This window comes from Felis catus, chromosome X, assembly GCF_018350175.1.
Source record: "Felis catus isolate Fca126 chromosome X, F.catus_Fca126_mat1.0, whole genome shotgun sequence".
NCBI classification, from domain to species: domain Eukaryota; kingdom Metazoa; phylum Chordata; class Mammalia; order Carnivora; family Felidae; genus Felis; species Felis catus.
The window spans coordinates 27865863-27893290 of NC_058386.1; the positions used below are offsets into that span (position 1 = coordinate 27865863).

Below are 27428 nucleotides of genomic sequence, written 5' to 3' on the forward strand. Positions count from 1 at the left end.
AGAGAAGGGAAATTTTCGATATGACAAAACCAAGAAACATACAGTGAGTAAAGTTAAATAGTGGCATTATTTCCCAAATGAGGCTAGTCCTACAGGCATAAGATTGGTTTCTGTATTAAAGCCTTTTTCCTTTGACAATAATGAAAATACAGGTTTATTTAGATAACAAACAAGCAAACTATAGCCCCTGTGCCCTGAAGAAATCGAATCATCTATGGTGAGGAATGGAAATGTGTGTATACAGCTATCCTGGGAAACAAAAATGTTCAATTACTTCGAGAAAAAGATTCAGGATATTGATCTATGGTTAACTCTAAGATTATATGAATTTTATATCTAGTCAATTTCTTATTTGAAGCAAGTTTTAAACTAACCTCTATGTGAACTGTAAAGATTTATAAGAATCTGAAAATGCTGAAGATATAAGGCAAATGATCCTGTATGAAATGGCTATCATAAAAAGCAAATCACTCTGCAACTCCTGAATGCTTTGAAATAGCAAGAGGAACATACAGAAGATAAGCTGATAGGTAGAAACAAACTTTTATTTAATGCATTTCAAAAAGCCCTTTCATTAAATAAATACAACAGACCCCCTCCATTCAATTCTTTCACCAGCTATTCTCAACAATGAAGAATTCAGAAGAAATTAAAAGTAAACAAGGAAATAATACACTACATGTTAACTGGAATTTAAATAAAACTTCAACAAAAGGAAATAAAAATATAGGGCTAGTTTAGGTATCCAATTCAAATGGTACACCGTACTGAATGATTCATGTTTTAAACAGAATTTAAAAAATAACAATTATGAGAGAAGCACATTGTTTGTTGATAATTGGTGTGTTTTAATGAGATTGTTAGGTAGTCAATACATTAACATTAAATACCTCCTAACACCAACTATATGGGATTAGTCTTTTGTGGTTTAAAGCTTTCCCTCTGGTGGTAAAACCTACATGTAATTGGAATCAGCAGTCAAATCATATGCTTCATTTTGGGCTGCTGGGTGGAAACAAAAACTCCTCTGTTTGGCTCACAATTGCCCTCTCAGTGGTGTGCAAAGTGCAACAACTGGCCAGCGAAAGATGTTCATAATAGGTAGGGATTAGTCTAGACTATACAGAGCCTGGGCAGAAATATGAGCACTTGAACAGAGGAGCATAAAATAGAAGGTAATGTGCAGGAGTGGGGAGACCCAAAACGGAAATATGCAAGAGAAAGCAGATAGGGCAGAGCAGATAGTGTAGAAGTGAAGTGTGGTGAAGGGCGGTCACAGAAGATGGCAGGTTAGTAAGAAATTTGCGTTTCTGAAAGTTTTGATGATTTATGTTTGGCGTGTATGAAATGTCAGTACTGTCAGATTATAGCTTTCAATCATCATCGTCATCATCATCATCACCATCATTATCATCAAAGAGTATTTATTGACCACATGTGCTGTACTGGGCATCATAGAAGCAAGCAAAACTGATGTGATTTCTGATGCCCAGGAACCAATAAAATAAATCAGAACAATTAATGCAGACAAATGTAGGTGAACAGATAATGAATAGGATACTTAACTGGGGAAAACTTGAAGGTTAACCATAAACTTTAAACTATTTTAAGATATTTCTCAAGTGTTTGGGTAAACTGGTGAATGTGCCCATGTGTCTATATTTCCTGATACATCTGTGGACATAAATGATGTAATATTTTTTATATAGGTAACTAACTTTTAAAAATGAATTCTATCAAATCAATGACTTAATAAATAAGGATTTTTTTTAAAAGATCTTGATTTGGAGAACCAAAACAGAAACCTTCCCCATAAGTCATAGTCTTAACAGTGAAAAAAGAAAGTGGGATACAAAAAGAAAGTTTCATTTCTTCAATTTAACACATCTTCTATATCAGTCCCATGAATGAATGCATGAGAATCCTTTCCCTGGTTGGTACAACATTGATTCTGGAATGAGATATAAAAAGACTTTCCCATGTTCAGAACTGTTTTTTTTTTTTTTAATCTCCCCTTAATTCGCCCAAGTTCAAAAACTAAGAGTCAAATAATGCACTGGCACATATACATATACCTGGGTGGGGGAGGCAGACAGGACGGATATGAAGATTCCATCTTGCATGAAAATCTTCACATTTGGTGGAGACCAATTCTAAGACTGCAATGTTAATCTTTCCTGAGTTGTCAGGATTCTGTGTGTGCTTATCATGTATCTTCCCAACTACATATGGCACTGTGACAAATAGAAGAGGCTGCTAATGCTGCTAGAGCTGAATGTCTCATTTAGGAACAAACAATTCTGGAAAAGCTCCCAGATTATGCATCTGTCCCTCTAGCTTCCACTTTAGAGGATAAAATTGTATGGTGATGACATGAGGATTAGTATATTATTCTTTCCGTCTGTAAGTGGTGTAGGGGTTATTTACCTCACCTTGACATGAGAGAAAACTATTTACTGAATGTCGTGGTGGAAAAATTACAAGTAAGAGAGCAAAAGCTTTTGAGAAAGTTGTGTTAGGAGTGGGCTTGAGGTGCCCGGGTAGCTCAGTCGGTCCGACTTCGGCTCAGGTCATGATCTTGCAGTTCACGGGTTCAAGCCTTGCGTGGGGATCTGTGCTGACAGCTCAGAGCTTGGAGCCTGCTTCGGATTCTGTGTCTCCCCCTCCCTACTCTGCCCCTTCCCTACTCATGCTCTCTCCCTCTTTCTCTCTCTCAAAAATAAATAAATGTTAAAAAAAAAAGGAGTGGGCTTGCAGAATTACATGCTCATTCCCTAGTCTGAATACAGAGATGATTAAGGCACTTTCTCTTCAAATCAGATTTCTTTCGTTTCTATTCCTATTTTCTCCCCTTTCATTTCTTTCATTGTCTCACTTTCCTTCATGCAGTACAAATGGCAGCAAGAGTCTGTGAGTGCTTCAACACTGTGGTCTTGGCAATAAAGGAGCTAAACAAAAGAGAAATCCCTGGGGAAGCAGCTTCCTGCTGTCCATCCCCCAGCATCCTGTTGACATGTGGCACTGTGATCCCAGCATGATGGTGGTAAATTTGGAAAAACTTTCTCTAGAACAGTAGTGCCCACATAATTATCTGAGAGGAGGTACTGGTCAATTATAAAGTGTTCAGGGGTCCACGGCGAAATGCCAAAAGTATAACTATGTAATATGCATTTCTGTAAGCTACACATTTAAAAAAAATTTGGGATTAGGTCTTTCCTGTACTTAAAAAAGTATTTATTGATTATTTTAAAATTTTAAGTGTAAAATTCATTCAAGTATAGCATACATGCAGAAAAGTGTACAAATCACAAATTCATAGTTTCATAAACTTTCTTAATAAAAACATATCAATACAAACAACATCCAGATAAAGAGATGAACCATCACTCAGGACTCCAAAATCTGCTCCTGCCCTTGTTAATTACTACTCTTCAACAAAGGACACCGTATTTGACCTTTAACCTCCAAATGCCCATTTTTGAGTTTTACAAAAATGGACTCATACAATATGTATTCTTTTGCCTCTGGATTCTTTTCTGCAGCATTATTTTTCATTACTTACTTTATGAAATATCACTGATAATAGAATTTGATTTTTCAAATGTCCTCACTCTGCTGTCCCCAATTTTTTACACTTTTTTTTGCTCTAAAATTTCAGTATTATAAGAATCACTACTTTACTCTCATGTCCTCTTTACATCAGATCTAAAGCTCAGAATCACCTTGAATTTAACTACTTACATGTATGGGTGAGCCATCCCAAAGTATCTGACTAAATGGGATTCCATGGAGAAATACCGATTTTAAAAAGCCACTTACTTGATGTCAGATGAGAACTGTGTTGCTACACAATAATGCCATCTTATGGCTGTACAGCAATTTGTAGTCTAGAAACTGCTTTCATTTTTATTATCTCATTTGAACTGTGCTATCCTCTTAGGTTTGGGGAGGAATTTCCTGAAAATGGGGCAAATTCATTAATGGTTTGAGGGATATTAAATATGGTATCAGAAAGAAAGTAAAGACAACAGAGTACCTGGCACTCCTTAAGTATTTGTTGAAAGAAAGAAAGGAATGTATTTCTCTAATACAAGGTGGATCTTAGGTTAATTATTTCTTTCTTTTCACATGTTTCCTGTAGATATATTTCATAAGTAGTGAGTATCCACCAAGAATTAGATGAAAACAGAATTTAGCAGCAATATTAATTTCCCATAAAGTTAAATGCTTATTATATATATATATATATATCGTTTTCAAAGATTATATATATATATATATATATATATATCAATATACATGGATAGGTATACAGATACATGAGATTCATGAGGTAAATATTTATTGTGTTTAGTATTTGTGTTTCCACAGGAAAAAAGTCACTTTCAGTATTTTGGAGATGTGAAACTTTACTGAGACACATGATGAAATTCTATTTGCCAGAAGAGAAGGTATGAAAGCAGGTCTCTTAGATAATGAGTGAGCAGTCACAAATCACTCTGGCTTTTAATTCTCTACTTGCCGTCACCTAACAAGTAATGTCTGTTTTACTTTAGGACATTTAATAAAGTTGAGTTTTGCCATTATAGCATTCATGAATTTGGTGATTAATGATGGTCTCAAAACCTTTGCCTAAGGAATGCAAAGAGTCTAATGCATTTTCCCATATTTGTAACTTATTGTGAGTGTAAACTACGCAAATCTATTAGAGCTAAACATTCTGGTGAAGTGGAAATATGCAGATGTGCTATTTAATGTGTTTGGGCAAGCCATTTAACATCTTTGTAATTTAGTCTCCCGGTAAAACAATGAAGCAGGACAGAATCACTAAGGGCGTTTCTAGCTGTAAAAATTTCTTTATTATTAATTATTAACTATCAACAATAGTTTGGATTATTGTCTAGCAAATGTTCACTCCTCTTCCCCTTCCACTGTAGGAAGAGACAACTTTGCCACTCTATTGATGTCAGGCTCGCTTTGGCCAAAGGAATGTGACTGGACTTAATGACAACACAGGCCACAAGTGCTCCATAACATCAGCATAAGCCTACAAGGGAGGTTAAATTTGGTCCATGCTCTGGTGATATGTCAGGAGAAAAGCATGCCACCCTTCATTTTGGGTCCAGAAAAAGGTAGCCGACCTTAAACCAACACATATCCGGGAGCCTACCTCACCTAACCCACGGCTTGAAACAGCTGCCCAGCTCGGCCCAGCCTAGTTCATCCAAACCACAGGCAACTTAAACATACATGGCCATGAGAATAAATGCTTGTTTTAACTCACTGAGTTTTGGGGTGCTTGATACCACTATATTAGGGTAATAGTTGACTAATACACTATCATACAATATACCAATATAGCCCTTCTTACTGGCTCAAGGGTTAGCTTATTAAAAGATTCAGGACATTTTTGTTGAGACCCAACATGAATGCTGTATGGGAAATGTGTTTATTTATGAATGTATAGTTTTTGATCTCTCCAAAGATTCAATAATCTACCCTTGTATGAGCCTTGGTGGGAGACATGACCTAACACTACAATGGAATCCAAACTCCAGCTATTTATTTTCCCTTACCCGTGGCAGTTAGAGCCTACTTATATGACCTAAGCTTGCTTTACAACAGGAGTTAGCAATTTAAAGCCTACCAGGAAAATCTGGTCAAGCAACTACCTTCGTGGTCATTTTAATGTTTTTAAATTATTTATTTATTTTGAGAGAGACAGAGAGAGTGTGAGCAGAGAGAGGGACAGAGAGAGAGAGAGAGAGAGAGAGAGAGAGAGAGAGAGAGAGAGAATCCCAAGCAGGCTCTGTGCACAGAGCCTGGAACAGGGCTCAAACTCAGGAAAAGGTGAGATCATGACTTGAGTCAAAGTCGGATGCTTAAGCGACCCAGCCCCCCAGCACCCCTCAGCCACTTATCTTTGCAAATAAAGTTTTATTGGAACAAGCCATGCCTATTAAGTTATGTATCATCTGTGATTCCTTGCACCCAACAACAGCAGACTTGTGTAGTTGTAAAAGAGATTATAGGGCCTGCAAAGACTAAGATATTTACTAATTGGCCCTTTAGAGAAAAAAAAATCCATCCTCTGCTGTATCATATGATTCTGTAAGAAACCTTAATTCTAAAGTTAATGACATGAAAAGAAGTCATAATTTAGATACTTTTTGGCAGGGATAGCCACAAGCAATATCCATTGGCAATGGTACCTCTGGTGCACCAGTGGACCATGGCTATGCCAGCAGTTTAGAATTCACATTCATCTAGTAACTTGATGCTAGATGTGTTTCTGGAAGCCTCTCCTGGTCTACCTTGATGAGTTTTAAACCTATATTTCAGGTCCTTCCATCGATTCCATGAGCTACCTGATATGCTTCCAATAAATTAGATAATTCTAAGGTAACCAAAGTCACTTTCTGTTAGTTGTGACTCAGAACCTTGAATGGTCCATACACCTTGCTTTATTCCAGATTCTGAGTAAGATGTCCCTATTCCACTCCCCAGGGATGCTATTCTAGTCATCTGGCATAGCTCATATTTATTAGCCTATATTTTACTGCCTGTTTGTCCAATTTCTCTCCAGGAAGGGAGAGTTCTTCAAGCAGGGACTAAATTTAGTAATCTCTATGTGGTGCTCAGGAAAATGGGAAAAATATAAGAATGAATTAGAAGGCATAAAGACTACCAAAGCCAAAATGCCATCATTTTTATCATCAAAATTGTCAAGCTTAATTGAGTCATTATCATGTATAAGCAACCCACTAAGCACTCTCCATGCAATGTGTCACTTAATCCTCATAAGAATTCTGGCTTAGAAAATATATGTATCCCATTTTATATAGAGAGGAATTGTAAATCAAACCAAGTAAAGGAACTAGCTCAAGGGCCCATGGCTGGCCAGCAGCAAGGGCTGGAATCCAAAACAGGTTGGATTCTAGAGCCTGTGCTCATAAGCAATGACTTAAAACAGTTTTACCTGAGACTAGACTAGAAGTCAAAAGAAAGTGAAGAGCTCCTGACCAATTCCTAGAAATGGCAAGTTAGAAATTAGGATACTAATTCCAGCCACTGGGTATAAGAGAAGAATGAGTCTAATAGGGTTAGAGGTACTCTATCCTTTGCCAGACATAGGAAAGACCCTAGGTTTCAGGTGAGATTTCAGTTTACCCACTTAGTGGATTGGCATTAGTGCTTCTGCTTCTTTGAAACTCTATGGTTGGAGGTAAAGTGAAAGGGAAACCTTTGTATGAGCCTGTGGGAAGGGAATACCTAGCTCAATGGCCAAATATGACATATATAATATGGGAGAGAAGCTTCAAAAAGCAAAACATTTCACCTCTGCCTTAGTGCAAGAGTGGTCGGTGCCTACAAATCACAGTAGGCGCTGGCTACTCAAGAACCTTCCATGGTTCGTAGGGGGTGGTGTTGCTGATCTGGATGGCTAGGAGAAAACAGAGAGAAAAGAACAGAGACAGGAACACCCCAAGAGTCGAATGAACACCCCTAAAAAGAGGGATGGCATTGACCTCACTGCAGTAGCTGGCAGAGGCTCATAATGACTCACAGTGGGATAACGAGAAAAGGTGCACTGTGGTGGCATGCTAAGTTTGCCTTTTGCAAGTGTATACGCAGGGTCATTGAGTTTCTTTTGTTTTACCAAGACTGGCTTCGGATTCCCTGGGATCAAATGTTTTCCAGTATTTTGAGATAAACTATTAGATGATCCAGGGGGAAATAGTGTCAGATTTCTGGGAGGAAGCTTGAATCCAGACACACTGCACATCCACTTTAGACTCAGCATAGTTGACCACTGAATGGTGTGGGTCTTAGGGGTGCTGATGCCCTGGGCAATCAAAAATCCACATACAGCTTTTGACTCCCCCAAAACTTAACCACTAACAGCCTAATGTCGTCAGAAAGCCTTACTGATAACAAGCACAATCTATTAACATGTATTTTATTTATGTATTATACACTGTATTCTTATAACAAAATAAGACTACAGAAAAGAAGATATTATTTAAAAAATCATAAGGAAGAGAAAGTACATTCATATTCCTATATTGTATTTATCAAAAAATTACCTATACAAAAAAACAACAAGTGGACCCTTTCAGGTCAAACCTGAATTGCTCAAGAGTCAAATGTACCATATCAGCCCTGAGAATATTGCACAAAATAAAATATGGCTCTTGTCTTTAAAGGAGCTTGTACGACAAGAAAAAAAAAGGTGGGGCACTTGGGTGGCTCAGTTGGTTAAGCCTCCAACTTCGGCTCATGTCACGATCTCATGGTTTGTGGGTTCGATCGAGCCCCTCATTGGTCCCTGTGCTGACAGCTCGGAGCCTGGAGCCTGCTGCGGATTCTGCTTCTCCCTCTCTCTCTTCCCCATCCCTGCTTTTGCTCTGTCGCTCTCTAACTCTCAAAAATGAATAAATGTTAAAAAAAATAAAAAAAAATAAAGAGCTTGTGTAGTAGGCAGACAAGTAAACAAACTGATTGCTATGTTGTAAGTTCTAGGAGTAGGTCACTTCAGAGCAGGTACTCTGCAGGGACAGCCACCAAGTCTGGCAATATTTGCAAATCCATAAATGGAATGTTGATTTGATATTACACTAAATGTCTAAAGAATATTTAAGTTCCTAGATTTTATAATCAACTCATAGGTGAGACCTGTAGGAGACAAAGGCCAGAGGGGACACAAAATTTTTGGGAATCTTCAAATCAATTTCATATTGCTAGAACAGAATTTGGAGATGTTGTAGGACAGGCAGGGATGGATAAGAAGGCTGAACAAAAAAACAAGGGTCATGTGAAGGCCTTAAATGTCCAATTAAGTGTCTGTACTTTATAGTAAGGAGAATGAGATTCCAGTACTGAAGTTCTTACACGTCAGAAAAACAATTCTGGATGAAAAATAACTGGGGATAAAATGGGAATGATTATTAGAAATAAGTGAGATTTCTGCTATAAGTACCAGTTTAGAAACCCACTGTAGTAAAAGAAGAACTAAAATAGAAGTAAGGATATTTCAAAATGGATAGGTAAGAGAGTCATTAGGGAGGTTCGAGATAATTATTAAACATGATTCTATTTTCTCTTAGAATAAAGAAGACTGTACTGAGACTACAAATCTTTAAAACTGTTTTAAATTTAAATCATTAGGACTCCATAACTTTTAACCTAAAATTTGAAAAGAAAACAATATATTACCTTCTTGTGGTGTGAGGCTAAAGAATGCATATGAATTTTTGAAAATTTGGTCAAAAGCTAGATATGTTAATTAAGGTAAACACTGAAAACATTTTAAATCAACTTCACAAATTCATCATAGCAAAAAGATTAGGGGGACTTCAACATGTTAGGACCACCTTCAAAATAGAAGCAATAAATGAAAATCAACTTTTCGCTGATAGCTTACATTTCAAACATATAAATCTAAATATCAATATGTTGTAACTATATAGGACACAGATTGGACCAAAGATACACATTTTTGAGTGCACGTTTTTTTAAACCACTTCAATTAACCAACAAAACCTATTTTTAACATTGCGTGACATTTTCAAAGGAAATAGTGCTCCGACATAAGGGTAACCCCAGTAGAGAGTAAGTGCTAGAATGAAGCTCATTAGTCTGTTCATCAGTATTTGTTCTCGTTCCACTTACCTTTTTCCAATGATAGTAATACTTCTCCCTTCTCTTCCTCCCTACCTTTCCATGGAAAACACTGGAAAGAACTCTAGAGTTCCCTGAAAATAAGTTTATAATTCAGGAAAATAAAAGTGTTACCTACCCTTGTCGGTCCTTGTACATTTTGTTCACTCTTTCCCATTGGAAATCGAGCTGTGAGAGAGCTTCCTGCAGCTTTGCCCTTTCTGCAGGAGTGGCACTGTGCAAGGCTGCTGTCTTCTTATTGTGAATGATGTCAATCCGACCTGAGATTTGTTGCAGGCTGTCTTTTATGTTCTGCAATATAGAAAATTTGAAACACTTTCAGAAATGAATCAGCTGTCTATGTAGAGGAAAAAAAAAGAAATTTATAAACCCCAGAAATAACAGTCTTGCGATTCTTTATTTTTAGTGCTTCAAGTTTTTATTTAAATTGTAGACAGTTAACATATAGTGCAGTATTAGTTTCCGGAGTAGAATTTAGTGATTCATCACCTACCTATAACACCCAGTGCTCATAGCAACAAGAGTCCTCCTTAATGCCCATCACCCATCTAGCCCGTCCCCCCACCCACCTTCCCTCCAGCAAGTCTGTTTGTTCTCTACAGTTAAGAGTCTCTTATGATTTGCCTCCCTCTTTTTTTCCCTTCTCCTATGTTCATCTGTTTTGTTTCTTAAATTCCACATAAGAGTGAAATCATATGGTATTTGTGTTTCTCTGACTGACTTATTTCACTTAACATAATACGCTCTAGTCCCATCCACATTGTTGAAAATGGCAAGATTTCATTTCTTTTTTCTATGGCTGAGTAATATCCCATTGCATATATACCACATCTTCTGTATCCATTCATCAGTCTATGGGCACTTGGTCTCTTTCCATCATTTGGATACTGTTGATCAGTCTTGCAGTTCTTACTTACTGACTTTTTAAAATCATCATACCTGAAGCCCAGTGATTTCAACAGGCTCAGATTGAGTACGTAATTCACAGTTATCATCTCAATACAATTGAATCACTCCCTTCATCTTAAAACTCTATCTTCATTTGGCTTCTGTAACCTGAACTCTGATGGTTTTTCTTCTACCTTCTTGTCCACTGCTTCTCAGTCTCCTTTACTGAATCTTTCTCTGACTGACCTCTTAATACTGGAGTGCTCTAGCTTCGTTGTGACATGTATTTCCTTCTCTATCTATACTCCTATTTGCTCACATGACTGTAAATACCTTCTATAAAATGACGACTCCAAAACTTTTATTTCCAGCCCTGACCTCAACTTGGAAAAGAGAGTCACAAATCCAACTGCTTTCTTGGCATGTGGATGTCCCATGAACATCTCAAACTTAATGTAACCCCAGCCAAATTGTGAACTGCACCCCTTTATCCTTCTCTTTTAATGGTTTTCCCCATTTCATTAAATGACATATCAATTAATTGTTATTCAGGTTGACAACCTTAGAGGTATCCTTGACTTTTTTTTTTCTCCAGTATGCAAGTTGTTAGACAATCATGTGGACTCTACTTCCAGGACATGTCCAGAATTGGACCCCTTCTCATTACCTCCCTTGTTATAGCTTTGAGCTAATCTATGATTGCATCTTATCTGGATTATTGCAATGGCTACCTAATGAACTTCCTGCTTCCAGTCTTGCTTCTCACCTAGTCAATTCTCCACACAAGAGCTGAAAAGATTTTTTCACAACATAAAGCAGATCGCATTTCTCCTCTGTTCAAAATCGTCTAATGCATCTTCATCAAACCCATCATCTTTACCATGGCCTACAAAGTTCTAAATTACTTGGTTGTATGTTGTCTACCTTCTAATCTTATCTGTTCTTAGTCTCTATTGAGTCTAGAACATTTCAGCCTCATTAACCTTTTTGTGTTCAAGTATGCCAAGCATTTTCTTGCTTCAAGGTTTCTTGGTGTTCAAGGTACTTGCTGTTCTCTCTGCCAAAAATATCCTTTCATTCTAGGACATTGATATGACTAGTTCCCTCCTTCTTTCTCAGCTAAGAAGAGACTTCTTTACCACTCTATTTTACATAGCAGCCCTAATTACCATGTATTCCCTGTATTCTTCATTTTTCTACATGCTATTTATGATTAACATTAAATTATATATCTACTGGTCTTTCTATACCACGAGACTAGACCAAATGAGTGCAGGGAATGTTATGTCTTGCTCTCTACTGGGATTCTGGAACTTAAAACAATGCCTAGCATATGGTAGGTATTCAATGTATTTTGTTGACTAAATGAATAAACAAACATATCCTATAAGTTAACTACAAAATTTTTATCTACATTATATTTGAGAGAAAAAAGTCACCAACCACAAGTTCATTAGGTAATATACACCTTTAAAATGCTGATTTTCAAAAAAAATTCTCAAAAATTATATATTTAGCTAGTCTTACTAAGTATGCAATTGGTTATTTGACTCATCTGAATTGTTATAGACAAGTCAATTGAGCAAACATTTATTGAGTTCTTCCATGTACAAGGATCAATATAGATAAATAAAAGGTAGGCAAAACATAGTTTCATTTGCTTTATTTTAAGAATTTTGAAATTGATGCTATTGTGGTAGTAAGGAAGGGTGTGGTCTGGAGAACTGAAGGAAAAATAAGAGTACAGAAGCACCAGCTAGATGACGGGAAAGAATTTCACGAGTAGTCTAAGTGGTACCAAATATTTTCTGGAAATTCAGAGAAGGAACAAATCCTACACCATATTTGTCCACACACTGAGGACTCATGAAAGAAGTGTAATTTGGAGTGGACAAAGCTGAGTAGTTAAAGTAGGAAGGGCATTATGCTTGCTAGGCTACACACGTACAAAGACAGGGAATATGAGCAGTCATACTTGACTGACTTTTTGCAAATGTAGAAGATTAGGAGAAGATGGGTCAGGAGGAAGAGGCAAGAGATGATTAGTAATGTGTTTAAAAACTTCTGAATGTAATTCAGTAGCCAGTGAGGAACAATGATTCATAAAATAATTATGATGGAGAATTTCAAATACTTACAAAGCAGGAAAATAGTACAAATACTCCCCATGAACCTATCGTCCAGTTGCAGTTCTTATAAAGTCATGGACAACTTTGTTTCATGATACTCTCACCCATTCACCTCCTCGACTGGATTATTTTGAAATTTATATAATATTTTATGTATAAATACTTAAGCATGTTTCCCAAGTATGTGAATTCTTATCAAGGAAAGTACACATACTACCATTATCACACACACAAAATTAAAAACAAAACCATTAATGTGACTGACCACCTGGTTGGTATTCATGTTTGAGTTGGATTGAGAAAGTTGTTTAGGAAGAAAAGTTGGCAGAACTCAGTGACTGTGTGTTGAGTGAAGAAGAGGAAAGACTCTAATTACCCCCAGGTTTTTGGCCTGGGCACCCAGAAGAATAGTGGTATCACTGAGTAAAAGGATTTCAGATGGATCAAGAGGGTGTGTGTGTGTGTGTGTGTGTGAGAGAGAGAGAGAGAGAGAGAGAGAGAGAGAGAGAGAGAGAGAGAGAGAGAAAGAGAGAGTGTGTGTAAGTGATATGTTCCATTTTACATGTGGTCACATTGAGAAGCCTTTGGGGCCTCAGACTGCAGATATCCCATAGGCAGCTGGCATCAGATTTTTTAGAAGAGAAATGAGATGGTGATTATTGTTGGGCCATACATCTTTTCCCATTTCTGCACAGTCTGGGCTTTCTGAGCAAAGAGCACTGGCATCTGGGTTAAAGGATGATTGAATAGCAAACATACCATGGTTTTCAGACTAGTGCATTGCTTCAGGAAGATCTGGAAACGTACCTTTTCCACATCCCTTTGTTTATGTTCCAACTCACAGTCTGAGAATAATACATCTAAACCCTTCCCTCTGTCTGGAGAGGATGTGTTGACCCCTTGGAGCAAAGGTCTCTGTTTCTGTTCCTCTTTCTGTCAGATATGCCGGCTGCTTTACCTAAGTTCTGATATCCATAAATTTAGGGGGTCTCTCCCATACTGCAACACCTGCATGCTCAGAGAAACACGTGGCCCTCACTGCATTGTCCCACAAGATTTCGGGCATGTGCACTGGTGCTAAGATGCTCTTGAGTAATTGATGATGTGCTCTCTATGTTTCTTGTCAGAAAAATTAAATGGGAATGTAAAAACTTAATAAGTATCAATAAAAGGAATATTTTTGTGTATTTTCACACAAAATTGGGGAGGATTTTAACAGTGTATGAGATGGAGACTCGGCCAGATCGGGTGGGGCTATTGCTGAACCTGCAGCTTCCCAGAAGGTACTCTCAAACAAACTGCACAGCTTACAAAGGGCATCAGGAGAGAGGTTATGGCAGATCTTAGAAACTGTTCCTGCCTCATTTTAAGACTTCATGACTGTGATGCATGAAGACCTGCCTTTGTGGAGGATGAAGCTATAGAAGCAAGTGAGAGCAGAGATAATATAAGTTGTAAGGGGTGAAAGTCACTGCTTATGCTAGGACTCTAAAAAAAGCAGCTGTGTTCCCAGGTAGAGACTGGGTAAGACACAATGGTTATGGGTGATGTGAATAAATTTCAGAGAGAAAGACAGAGAGGGAGGGAAGGAGGTTGTTTATAAAATTCCAAGGTGTTTTCTTTAAGTCCCTGTACACCTTATGATAGGGAGGCCTTAATTTGTTTTGTTGTTGTTGTTGTTGTTGTTAAGCAACCCAATTTAATGTGGTCAGAATACTTACCCGACAGGTCAAGTATTACCACGTGAAGGAAGGAAAGGAGGCACACCAACACAGAAATAAATTGTGAGATTACTTATCTGGAGGAATGCAGGTTAAAATTATGTTCAACCAGCATTAAATACAGAATTGCTAGCCACCGGAATCTAGTAGGTGTTATTTCATTGCACAAGAGATGGTCAGAGTGCTCAGAGAAGTTTGTTGGAATAAAAAAGTAAGAAGCAAGGTTGCCTAAGGATGAACCTTTGTGAAAAGGGAAGGTCCAGGAAGGAGATGAGTGCGCCCAAAGAGTAATTGTCATCAGACCTAGGAGGAAAGCCAGAAGAGTACAGTATTTCAAAACCAAGGGAAGGAAGTGTATCAGGAAGGATGGAGGGAGCCGCCAACAAGCCTAACACAGCTGGGAACAGGAGTGAAAAGGCAACTGGCTATTCAGGAAGTCATCGGTGATCTTCTCTGGAGCAATTTCACCATCTTCATAGTGTGAAACTATAAACCTGGATAGAGCAGACAGTCTTCCACTGTCACCGTCTTTCACTACAAAATTGAAAACAGCTTACTGTTACATTGTGGTTCACTTTATTTGACATACAACACTTTGCTATCGAGGTTAAGTTTACTACCCAAGCCTGAAAATGCAACACAAATTTCAAAAGAACAGAATGGATTCAGTATATGTTAGCAATGCCCTAGAAATTACCGCAAACATTCGCCTTATATGCTTTCTTCTCTTTGATTCATGTGGTGAAATTCCATATCATCTTCTGACAGTTCTGAACCTGCAGCCTTGGGTAGAATAGTTAGGGCTATCCCACGAGCGTGATTAGGTCAGGTGCCAGGAACGTGCACCAACAGGACTTCTTTGCTGTTTCTGTTAAGTCGACTGACCTGGGCATCCTGACTTCACTACCACTTGCTCTGGTTCAACTCCTGACGATGTAAATCGTGGACTCCATGTTAGTATGGCTGCCAGACCAAGGGCAACAATTCAGAACTCTGACAATTTCTCCATGTGACACCAAAAGCCAGGTGACTGGAACGCTGATTACCTAAATTTATACTGGGGCAACCAGTCAGTGTAACCAGTTGGCCTTCACGTTGGAAGCCCACACAATTAAAATAAATAGCTGTGATCTCCAATGGGGATAAAATTTAAGAGAAGGAAAGGAGGATTTTCCCCAACAGAACAAAAGTCATCTACTTATGGCTTTGATGTGGGTTGTGTGTCTATGTGTGTGCATGTGCGTGCGTGCACACACACACACACACACACAAAACAGGTAAATATATTTTCTCTCTGAGGATCTGAGCTTGCCAAAGTTCCTGTTTTAATCCAAATCTCTGGAGAGGCCCCAGTTCTCTAGAAAGTGGTAGAATTGCTCAGAATCGAGTTATGAATGGTTTTAGCAATGCTGGGCAGTGTGTTGCAAAGGCAGGAAAACTTTCTATCTTAAATGAGAAAAGCAAAAAGCAAAAACTGGGGCAGGGGATGTCACACTCCCTGGATATCTAGATAATAGCTCCTTGGTGCATTCTCAGAGAATGCTGTCAAAATTGGCTGGAGTCCAGGAAATCCTTTTTTAAAGTCCCTACACATACTCCTGTCCCTGAGGCACTGCACACAGAAAAATGGTATATGCACCAAAGAAAATTCTGTAGCAGTTTCCACAGTTTAAAGTCAAAGATGAGATCTTTTATAGCTTTTTACTATTTTGGTTTGTCTAGAAATAAGTGATCTTTACAGTTTCTGACCCTCTAAAAATGAAACCATAGTCCCTGTAGTTGCTATGGTGATAGAAAAATCCTTAGGATCACTACAGAATATATTATTTTCATGTCTATCCCTGAATAGTTCCTTATCTTACCTGAAAATATGATGGCCAAATCATGAGGTACCCCCTGTTTAGTCAACATTTTCTCTTAATTTTGATACGCCCCTAGGAATTAACCTCCCTACCCTCCATCTAGATTCTGTCAGAGGTTTTTAGTCACTCTTACTGCCAAAGGAAACTTTCATTTCCGGAAGGCACTTGTACATGAGTGCATAAGATTTAGGTCTTTGGTATTTTAAAATAGCATTCTTGCCGCTCTGCTTCATGGCATCAAGTCAAATAAGACCCTCATTTATACACTGCTAATAGGGAAAAATTAGGCAGCGAAATAACTTTCTCAACTGAGAGATGAGGTCTGGGTATGTAAAATAAGGAAAAAAGAGAAGATTATGAACTATGATGCTGTAAGTCAGGCTTCCAGTTGAAAAGCTGGTGGTTTAAATAAGAGTTCCTTGAAAACACAGACATGATAAGATGAGCTTAAACTTTGACATAAACGATATTTAAAAACATGAACCTCCCTTTAGAGAAAATCAGGTTTTTTAAAAAAATGTTAATGCTTATTTTTGAAAGAGAGAGAGTGGGGCGGTGGGGAGAGAGTGGGGGAGACAGAGAATCCGAAGCAGGCTCCACGCTGTCAGCGCAAGGCCTTGATGTGGGGCTCAAACTCATGAACCATGAGATCATGACGTGAGCTGAAGTTGGACGCTCAATCTACTGGGCCACCCAGGCACCCGAGAGAGAAGCAGTTTTTTAAAGGGGATTCATAACACAAACAATGTGAAACTAAAAGTACTTTGTTGATTCAAGTACCGTGTGATAGTGCCTTCAATGGGCTGAAAAGAGAAACTAGACACTACAGACCATTTATCTAGGGAACGAAACAAGGGACCCCTTTGCCAATTAATCAGGTTGAGATAAAGTTCTCAAGTAACTCTTCACAATGCTGTCTTCTCTATCATAAGGGACGGATTTCTGCTGTTCAGTTTTTCTTCCATTTAAGGTAAAGCAGCAACTACTCCCTTGCTGTCAGAATGTTTCATTACAGAGCATGGCTTTGCCCACCTAAATGGTAAACCTATTTGTATGAATGTCAAAGGAGATACTGCGGAAATTGAACAGGGCTGGAGTAGGGGATGGTGGTATTTGATAAAGTGGATTTATTATAAATCACTTCTGATGAAAATAAACTTTTAAGAAGTTACTGAAATTTTAATTTTGTGTCTTACGTATTTGTCTCAAAAATACCATTAAGAGTACCATTAAGAGTGCCAGTATGGTCTCTAATATTTAAAATACCATCACTTCCGTTGTATCTTTCCTGTAGTCAAGAAAATAAGTGGGCATCTCACATATACAAACAGAAAATTCAAGTCAGCACTTGCTTAAACTGTAGCACACAATTAAAAAATAAGGATGCTTATGATTTACAGGTATCTGTAATCCTATTTATACGAAGGAGTCACATCAAACACACCTCTATGAGTTTAAACCTCTTACCAAGGCAGGATTTTAAATATGTTGATTATAGGATGTGTAGGCAAACATTAATCTGAAATTTTGTCTTCTGTTTGAAAGTTTGTAATAACATATGCAGACATTATTTATAAAATCTTTACTTCAAACTTTGCCAGTGTTCCCTTAGTAAAACTGTTTCAGCAAGTGGAAAAAAATCTGTATTAGAACTGAAATAATGCAGTTCCAGAGAAATAAACATATAAACTAAAATACAAGATAATATGAAAAATATGAAATTGATTATTTAGCATACTTTCCCCTGAAGGTGACTTGCACCCATATAATGACATTCTGGTTTGAAGTACACTGAACTTCATTATATATAAATATAAAAATAGATATTGATATAAATATAGATATATAAATGCTTCCAAGTGATTCCTTAGTCTTCATTTCTCAAAGTGACTCATGTGAGCAGCTGGTTATAAACACCTGTAATTCTTTTTTTTTCTTTTTTATTGTATTTACTTCCTGAAGGAAAATTCGATTTATTGGTTCATCAACAGCTTCCTCACTGCCTCCTCTGCAGCATTCAGTACTGTTATGCATAACCCTCATCACATAGCCCTGGCGTCCCTAGTCTTACCTCATTTGGCTCTGCCTCAGCTTCCTCTCTATTTCTCTGTCTACCTCTGCCATCCTATTTCTTTTAGTCCACAGACACCTTGCTGTGGCCTTAAGCAGAGTTTGTCATTAAATGGCTGAGTCCCTACATCTGCCAGATGCCACCTCTGTTGGGCCCTATTAGCAATAGGTCTTTGATGCTATGTTGGCATCTTGCCTCTCCCGCTTTCTACCTCTGCCAATAAGATCCATTTGTGTCAAACTGATATTTAAGTCATGGGCGTGGGGCTGAGATTGTCCACAAAGGTGGGGTTAGAAGGAAAGAGGGTTGGGAAATGAACATAGGAAAAGATACATATTGTGAACAAGTGTGGAAGAAGAGCTAAGAAATTACCCCTACTTTTCCCCATATGTACATCTCTAATCGAGATCGTCTTCTGAACTCTGACTTGTATCTATTCAACTGTCTCCTTGATATTCACGTGGATGTCTAGTAAACATCTTACGCTTAACATATCACCACTAAACTTATACCAAATCTTTCCCCCAACCTGATCCTCCTGCAATCGCCCACAGTATATAGTTTAACGGCAGCTCCATTCTCCCAGTTGTTCATGACAAAATTATTCATGGTATCCTCGAATTCTCTCTCTCCCAGCCTACACGCAAGTGGCCACCAAATCCTATGAGCTCGACCTTTGGAATGTGTCCAGAATTTGACCCTGCCACCGCTCTGATACCCACCACCATCTCTAGCTGGGATAATTCTGAATATGGGTATAATAAGAGTGCTTTCTTCATAAGGTTGTTGTGATGACCATATGACTCACCATAAGCAAAGAATTTAAAACATGTCCTGGGACAAAATAAATGAGTGGTAGCTATTGGTACTGTCCAAATTCCAATTACATCCAACTACAGATATTTGAGGGCTTTCTCCTTTATAAAACTATTCTGCTTCAGCTTTCTAAATTCTGAATTGCTTTCTCCTCCTCATGAATTCTGTTTCACGTATTCCTCATACGGTATTTTGGCTATATTATGCCTTTCCTACCTTCGTTACTTCCTAACTTGTTTGCATAACTCTGATATGTGTATCCCATTAATGTCACAAATTATGAGAGCGCAGAGATCAAGTCTTATATTTCTCTTTTAGAGTGTTAAACCCAGTATTTGAGCATTAATAAGTATTTTTTGATTTGAAGGGAAAAGTGGAGCTGAAGCTCTGAATCTTAACTTGCTTATGAAAATCCAATTTGAATGGAATCACTGAACCTTAAGATTTTGTTACACTGTTCTTGAACCATGGCAGATACGCATTCAGGTCCCAACAGATGTTGTGAGCTCTTCAGTTATTTCCCTGTTTATTCGATTTCACTTTTACTGGTTATTTAGCTATTAGAGTAAATAGAAGAATAACAGTCCATCTGCATTTCTGGCTAAGTTGCTCCATGGTTTCCTCAGATACCTCAGATACCTAACTCCTTCATTCAGAATTACCTCTGCCCATGTTTCTCACATGCCACAGAGCATCGACAAGAAAAGAAAAATGTAAAACCTTCACTTTACTGCCCCAAGTATTCCTCAAAGACAATGATTCTAGTCCATCAGCACCAGCTAAACTGGAAACAATTTCACAAGTCATTTTGCGATAGGTACATTTTGTGTTGAGTTGCGCACATTGTCTAAATCACTTTATTGAAAGTCTTGATAGAAAAATTGGCTCTTGCACATAGCAAAGCAGAGTTGTAAGGAAGCAAATGCTATTTCTCTTCAAAATTAGACATATGGCATTTATGTTTCCATTTTTTTAGAACCAGGGCATGCTTTTATGTCTTGTGTAACTGAGTTGAGGAGGGGCAGGTAGGTTTTATGGAGAAAAATTCTAAGGCAATATAGCAATCGAGGGAAACCTAAAAGAAATGATTACCACTGAGGAATGGGATTTAAAACTGTGGACAGGATGTTTTTCTTTCCTCTATTCCCTTTACACTCTTTTTATCCTGTATACATATGCCATCATGAGCATATTATTATTTTGACAAAGAACTGAAAATCCAGTATGAGTAATCAATCAAGTTCATAGATAGCTACTATACAAGATATACTTAAGTCTGTAAGAATACAAATGACGTACTCTGTTTTGGAAAAAACGGGAAACCTATTTGGTAATATTTTACCTATTTTATACATGATTAATGTTGTTGATGTTGGGAGAACATGCATTCCATCGTAAGTGTTTTTGATGGGGGACAGAGAAAGCAAAACCGGTGTCTCATATCATCGTTCTGAGATAAACCTAAACTAAAATTTAAGAATGACAAAACAAAACATGATACAGAAGGAGGATCCTAACATTCTACTTCCTATCTTTACCTTTGTGGAAGCCCCACAGATGCCCCAAATGCTGAGAACATTCTTTACTCTTTTGTCTAAAGTGTGGCAAATTCAACTTGGGAATTGGAAGTAAATGGTGCCCATTAATTATATGTGGTTTACAAAAGAAACTTTTTAGTTCTTTTCCTTGAATGTTTAATGATATGCATTAGGATTTAGAAATAAGTAGACTTGGAGAAAAGTCACTGAATTAGAATGAACTATACACAATTGCCAATATTTGAACATTTTGATCTACATAATGTCACTTCATAAGGCTCAACTGAAAGCTATTATAGTATTAATGTGGTCATGATTACCGACGTAAGCAGGAAAATGAATACAGAGTAGCTTTTCTAAATGGCAAAAGGAAAAAAAAATAAGTAATAAAAATAAATCCCGGAACTCCAAGAAAGAGAAGCTTCAATGCTTTAAAACAGTTTAAATCAAGTTCTTTTTTTTCATAGTTCTGTAATCTGAACAAAGAATTGTAAATTACTGAAAAAGAGTTGGGAAAAAATGAATTCAACAAATTTCACTGGAAAACAAAACTCAAAACAAAACAACAAAACAAACTGAAAAAACAGCATCTTATTCTTGGTAAAAGCCATAGCGCAGAGAAACTTGGAATGATCTAGAGTTTTCACAACCTCAAGAGAAGTACAGAACAAAGAATTATTTTTTAGTACCTGAAATTAATTGAAGAATGGAAAAGTTTGCCCCCACATAAGTAATACTTAGCGTTGGAAATATAGTCAAAGAAAATGAGCATAAATAAGATTCTCTAAAAGAAGTTTTTGTCAAAAACAAGTTTTTTTTTAGACTCAGTGCATTCTCGTTGACTTTAAACTTTTTTTTTTAAACTTTAGGCTATTTGCCAAATCTGGAAACAACTTTATGTATATTTTATGCTGTTGTCAACGTGTTATTTAAAGTATTTTACACATAAATATGCAATTGTATAAGGTTTACTGCTTTTTAAAAGACCAGTTTTAAAAGATTATTTCCATAAAAATTTAATTTATGATGATTTTTAAGATTTTGGGTATTTGATGAAGACGGGTCTTACAAATCGTGAAATTTATATAATTACACATTTTTACAAGAATTTTTTCACATAATCCTACATGCTTTCACTTTATCTCCACAAGTGTACAGCTGAAAAGGCTGAGACAGGTATTACCATTAATTTCAGTTCAAAGTTCAGAAAACTGAGACTTACGTGATTTGCTCAAGGACACAAGAGTCAGATGTGGGATCTAAATCTAAGTCTTTTCTGTTCCAATTCAGTGCTTTACCATATAATGCAAGCTCAGTGTACGCAAAATATTACTAACATTTTAATGACATGTGGATTTCCTGCCACATTCATTCCTAAGTGATTGGCCTAAAAATCAGTATGTCCAAACCTAGATAGCATAAATGTCTCCGTGCTAGTATATGTGCACAGATTGTTAGAAGTCACCTATGTCTGGATGATTTAAATCAATGACCAAGAATATAATATAAAAGAGTCTAATTTTGTTTCTCCTTTTAGGCTTGGTACTGCTAGATTAACTTAACAATGCTCTGTCCTCTTAGATCACGGAGTCCCTATCTGGATTCACAAGACTGCCGTTCATTCATAAACAGATTCACACTGAGTGTCTATTAACTGCTTGGTACTGTTCTAGGACTTGTAGATCCAGTGGTGAACAACAAAAGATACTGTGTTTTCTGCCTGGTTGGTTGTGCATGTGATGTTTGCCGGTCACCACAGGGAACAGGTCAGAAGGAGCAGATAGCTCATTTGCAAACCATTGCAGGCGGTGAAAACTGTATCTGTTGCTGTTGCTGACTCACTATCACCATTTTAATAAATGCAGCGCTGCAGTTAAATGGATATATTTACACTTAAGCGCATGTTGCATGTGTCTTCAGATTTATAAAACCCTGCACTATTGTTTTCACATTTGGGGTAGCTGAAAATAATAGCTTTAAGCAGTATGAGCTAACAAAAATGCCTTGAGACCCTATGTAACTTGGTTAATAGAAGAGCACACAACTTTGATTTCTAAGGAAAAAAAAAAAAGATTAGAGAAACCCATTAGTGGCTGTTGTGACAGCAGTCATTGGGGAGTAGATCTATCTGAAAATTGAAAAAGAGCAAACGGCGCACCAAAGACTCAAACTCCAGTTCATTTTCACTCTCTGGAATTTGTCTTCATCTGACAGATGAAGGCAAGACCCTAAATAAATCTAATTCTTATCCTCTGTATGTCCCATCCAGCTACTAGGCTCTACATTAATGACATATCAAATTGGGAAGAGTGTTCAATCAAAAGGCATTAAAGTACTTATTAATGAGATTTTTCGGAGCTTCTAAAGAAGAATCTTAAAGTTATTTTTAGTGGCTCTGTGGTAAGTTATCCTTTTGCTTTTTCTGCGCGGTTTATGGTCCACATGTGAACAGCACTTTGTAAATACAACAACGGATTTTGTCCGAAACATTCTCCATAGGAGGATGCATGGTCCTGGCAGAACTAACAAATCAGCAATCATATATCACACATCAGAAGATGGCATGTGACTTGGTCAAAGAAGAGAACTGGTCATGAACAGAAGGGAAACCTCCCCAGAACTGAATTTCGACCTCCGAACTTCCTCCAGCCTCATGAATTGTATGTTTTAATGTGGAAAGTTCTGACTTCTTGAATTTATAGGATGGGGATGATCCAAATAGTCTTGCTGAGAGAAATTAAGCAGGAGTGGTTCTCAAAGTGCATTTTAGCAAAGATGGGAGTACACTACAGCTAGGGAGCCAAAGGAGGACAATGGTTGGGCCTGATGAAATAATGGCAGGCAGAAGAGAACGGATTATCTCCTGTAAAAGAGAGACATGTGTACGATATAAAAGAAAACTGTGCTAAAATCACAAGTAAATATGAGCTGGCCATGGTTACGATGCAGTAAATATCTATAATCTCTTCACTAGAAGAGGAATGAAAAATTAAGTACTGATAAAATGACTGAAGTACGATTTAAATCACAGTGACTAGATTAATATTTGTAAAGTAATTCACAAATATAAATAGCAAATTGAACAAATAAATCCCCAATGATAAAAACAGTTGAAGAAAGGAATTATATTTATAGCTGAATGAATGTGTTAGCTGAAAAACTTGATTTTCCTCAGAGAAATCACTAAATGATTACATTATTCAAAATGTTATATGTAGTCCAAAAGATCAGTTTTTACAATGTGGTAATACATTTAATTTAAGTAGAATTCAAAAAGCATTTAGAATCAAATTTTGCTTTGACATTTTATACGCTCCATGATTACTTAATTTAGAATAATTGCAAACTCCTCTTGTTGGAATATTATTAAATCGGTGAAAAAAATCTAACGCTCTATGTAGTATGCCCCTGCGCTACAAGGTGTGCAGAAACATTCATTCTTTTATTTGCCTTCAGATCTTTGGTTCAGATTTGTACGTGAGGTATCTCCTTCTATTATTTAATTCCCTTAATACCAGGCTAAAAAAGTTTACACATGGTACTAGTTTTTTCCTCATTCAAATGACCGGCATCATTGTGTGCTTAGATGTGATGAAATAGATTCCAATGGAGAAAGATCCTGATCAGAGAGATAAGATCTCATTGCCAGGGCTTTTGCCCCTGCTTCAAGGCAAGATGAGGACAGAAGGCATAAATACCGGTGAGAAGAAATCTTACATCCCTCAAGGAATCCTCTGCCAAATTCACAGGACACCTAAATTCTGCTGAGCCCAAATCTGCTGAGAATAGGTCTTTATACATCCATGCTCAAGTCTCTGTGTGGATAGAGAAATAAATCTGTTGCCTCCACTTTGAAAACTTTACCAGGGTCTGGGAATCTCTCGCAACCACCCTAGCCCAGACCACCAGCATCTCTTCTCCAATTGCTCTCCTTCGTTTTACTCTTGATCCCTTTTAGGTCTACTTAAAGCACAAACCAGATCATGCCATTCATCTCCTCAAAAGTCTACAATGTCTCCTCTCTCAGTCCGAGCAAAAGGTACTCTTTACAACAGCACCCGAGGCCCTCCACAATCTGCACCACCCACAGACCCTTTGATCTGGGGTCCTACTACCCTCCTCTGACTTATTCTGCTTCAGCCACACTGGCGACCCTGCTGTACAGTGATCAAGTTAGGGACGCTCCCAACATGTGGGCCTCTGCCCTGACTATCCGCTCTGCCCACACAGCAAGGCTGAGCACTAGGATGACTCCCTTAGTCTCTTCAAATCTTTGTGCAAGTGTCCTTTCCACCCTACTTAAAATTGCAATCCCACCTCTTTCCATTTCACCTACTCCTACCCCTTTGGTAATTTGATACCCCTTACCCAATTCTGTGGGTTTTTTTTTAATAACAAGTATCATCTTTAAATATACAAGATTTACTTATTTATTACTTCTGTGTTTGCCGACATGCTGTCTCCCACTGCTATGGCAAAAACGGCAGGGTCCGTTGATGTGGTGAAGCACTTAGAGTGATGCCAGGTACATAATAAGAGCTTAATAAATATGTTTGAATGCAAAAATCCTCACTCCTTAGATTAGCAGCTTGTCCTAACAATTTCTCTTAGGTCTCAAGGGCCCCACATAAAAGCTGAACCAGTCTAAGAAGACTGAGCGACTTTGCTTTACAGCCTTTGGCTCATTAAGCTCACAACAAGCTCTTCCAAGTGCTGTTGAGGTTGAACAATAGCTGTGTTTACTTGGATCCTCTCTAAACTGTGCATTAGGCCCAAGTGCCATGTCAACATCTGTGAGCTTTTTTCACATGTCCACACTTCTTGTCACTCTCTTGCCTACCAAAACCACAAACAATTTCTATTCACCTCAACCAGAGCATGTGTACTATCATCAGCTTAGAAGAAAGAAGTGAGATGATTCATGTCTGACTTCTTTCTTTCCTTCCTTTTCCTTTTCTCTTCTTCCCTCCGCCCCCCCCCCCCTTGCCTCCTCCCTTCCTTCCTTTTATGGAATCTTGTTAAACCTTCATGGATTCATAGACAATGAGAACTCAGGACATTTTTCCTACAAACTGGGCATGACAGACCTCCATATTCTACTGTGTTTTGTCCAAATTCATGTTTGGTATGCTCAACAGAGAACCCGAGAAAAAAACCTCGTGAGGTAGTATGGTACAGTGGTTAACAGCTCAGACCCTGGAGCTGTGTTGCTTGCGTTCAAATCTGTGCTCCATCAATATGAGCTGCGCCAACTTTATCAAGTTACTCTCTATTTCTTTAGTTTTTTTTTCATCTTCAAATGCGGAAAATAATTTTTCATATTTCATAGATTTGTAGTGAGGATTAAATTAGTTAATATAGGTAGATTATTAACAGTGCCTGACCAGTGGATAAAAACTAATTCTTATTATAGCAAAAGATTAAACCCCATTGTCACCCTTATTCTAATCCATGCTCTTATTTTTGTCCTCGAAGCTTACTTTATTAATGCCAAGGTCTAATTAAGCAACTTAAGGGGCTCCTTAGTGGGGAAGTAGCACAGTCATCAACCTGAATGGAGTATTTTCCAAGATTTCTGTTAGTAAATGCTGACTAAACAGTGTATATGCTATTATTTCTTTCAAAATTATCGAAGGTTGGATGCCCTAGAAGCAGATTCTAAGACTAGAACATATAGGCACATGAGTTACTTGGGAATGATCCCAGGAAGCCCTGGTAAGGCAGTCAGAGAGGATAGGTGAGAAAACCAGTTAACGACTGTAATATGAGGAAGATTTCTACTGTGCACAGTGGGTCTCAGTCTTTATCCATAGAAAACTACCTGTCACTGGTTGAGGTTTGTTGGGAGATGGTGGGGAGGCAGAGCCTTAACTCCCTGACACTTATAAGTCTGGATGACTAGAGAGAGCTCTGGGCAGAGTCCCAGGCACCTGCAGGTGGCAGCTGCCAGTCACAGTACAAGGAACCCTGAGTGTGGAGGGGGTATGGGTGAGGCCCCAAGAATACTGGAGATGCCAATACAACTGAAGTTTTCAGTAAAGTCAGGTATATGACAGCATTAGGATAAATCCTTTCCATTTGGGCCCCTTAAATAAATCATTTCTGCTTTCACGAGATGTTAAATATTTAAAACTCTCAGGGATCAAACTTTTGGAGACTTAAAAAGTTCTATGTTTATGCTTTATTATCATTTGTGTTGTCGTAAGAACAACTTAATAACAGGCTTAATATGATATCTAGCCTCTTACTGTTACCTATAGGCTCAATGTCGTACAGCAGATCTCTAGAACTGATTCCATTTGTACTTTATACCCACTGAACAGCAACTCCCCATTTCTCCCTACCCTCGATCCCTGGCACTCAGAGTTCTACCCTCTTTTATGCTCACACTTTCATAAAAGGCATGTTGAAGCAGGCTTTCATGACTTAACGTAGTAATTATATTTGAGCAAATTGTATTAAGACAGTTCACAGTTTTTCTTAAAAATAAAGTATAAGCCATTCCTCATAGTGATTGAGACTTTCAAAACTTTAAATTCTTTCAAAACTATTGTAATATCATTTGTGCAATGGTTATAAATTTTTATATACAAACAAACACAGTCAATTGATTCACAATGCGAGTATTGGCTTTGATATAAGAATAAATAGTTTTTATGTATTTCTCATTCATTGCTAGTTATGCCTTAGCTCATGTATTAGCTATTAAATGCAGATTTCCA

At 37.7% G+C, this 27428-nt stretch overlaps 1 protein-coding gene across 13 annotated transcripts in view; it reads right to left on the minus strand.

Annotated features, from left to right (window-relative positions):
* DMD (dystrophin) overlaps window positions 1-27428 on the minus strand; it is a 2379610-nt gene that overhangs the window by 1124603 nt on the left and 1227579 nt on the right. For all 13 annotated transcript variants that reach the window (XM_045050793.1, XM_045050788.1, XM_045050791.1 and 10 more), the window contains one exon: window positions 9800-9972. In XM_045050793.1, the coding sequence (XP_044906728.1) occupies window positions 9800-9972 (173 nt within the window). The remainder of the gene's footprint in view (window positions 1-9799; window positions 9973-27428) is intronic.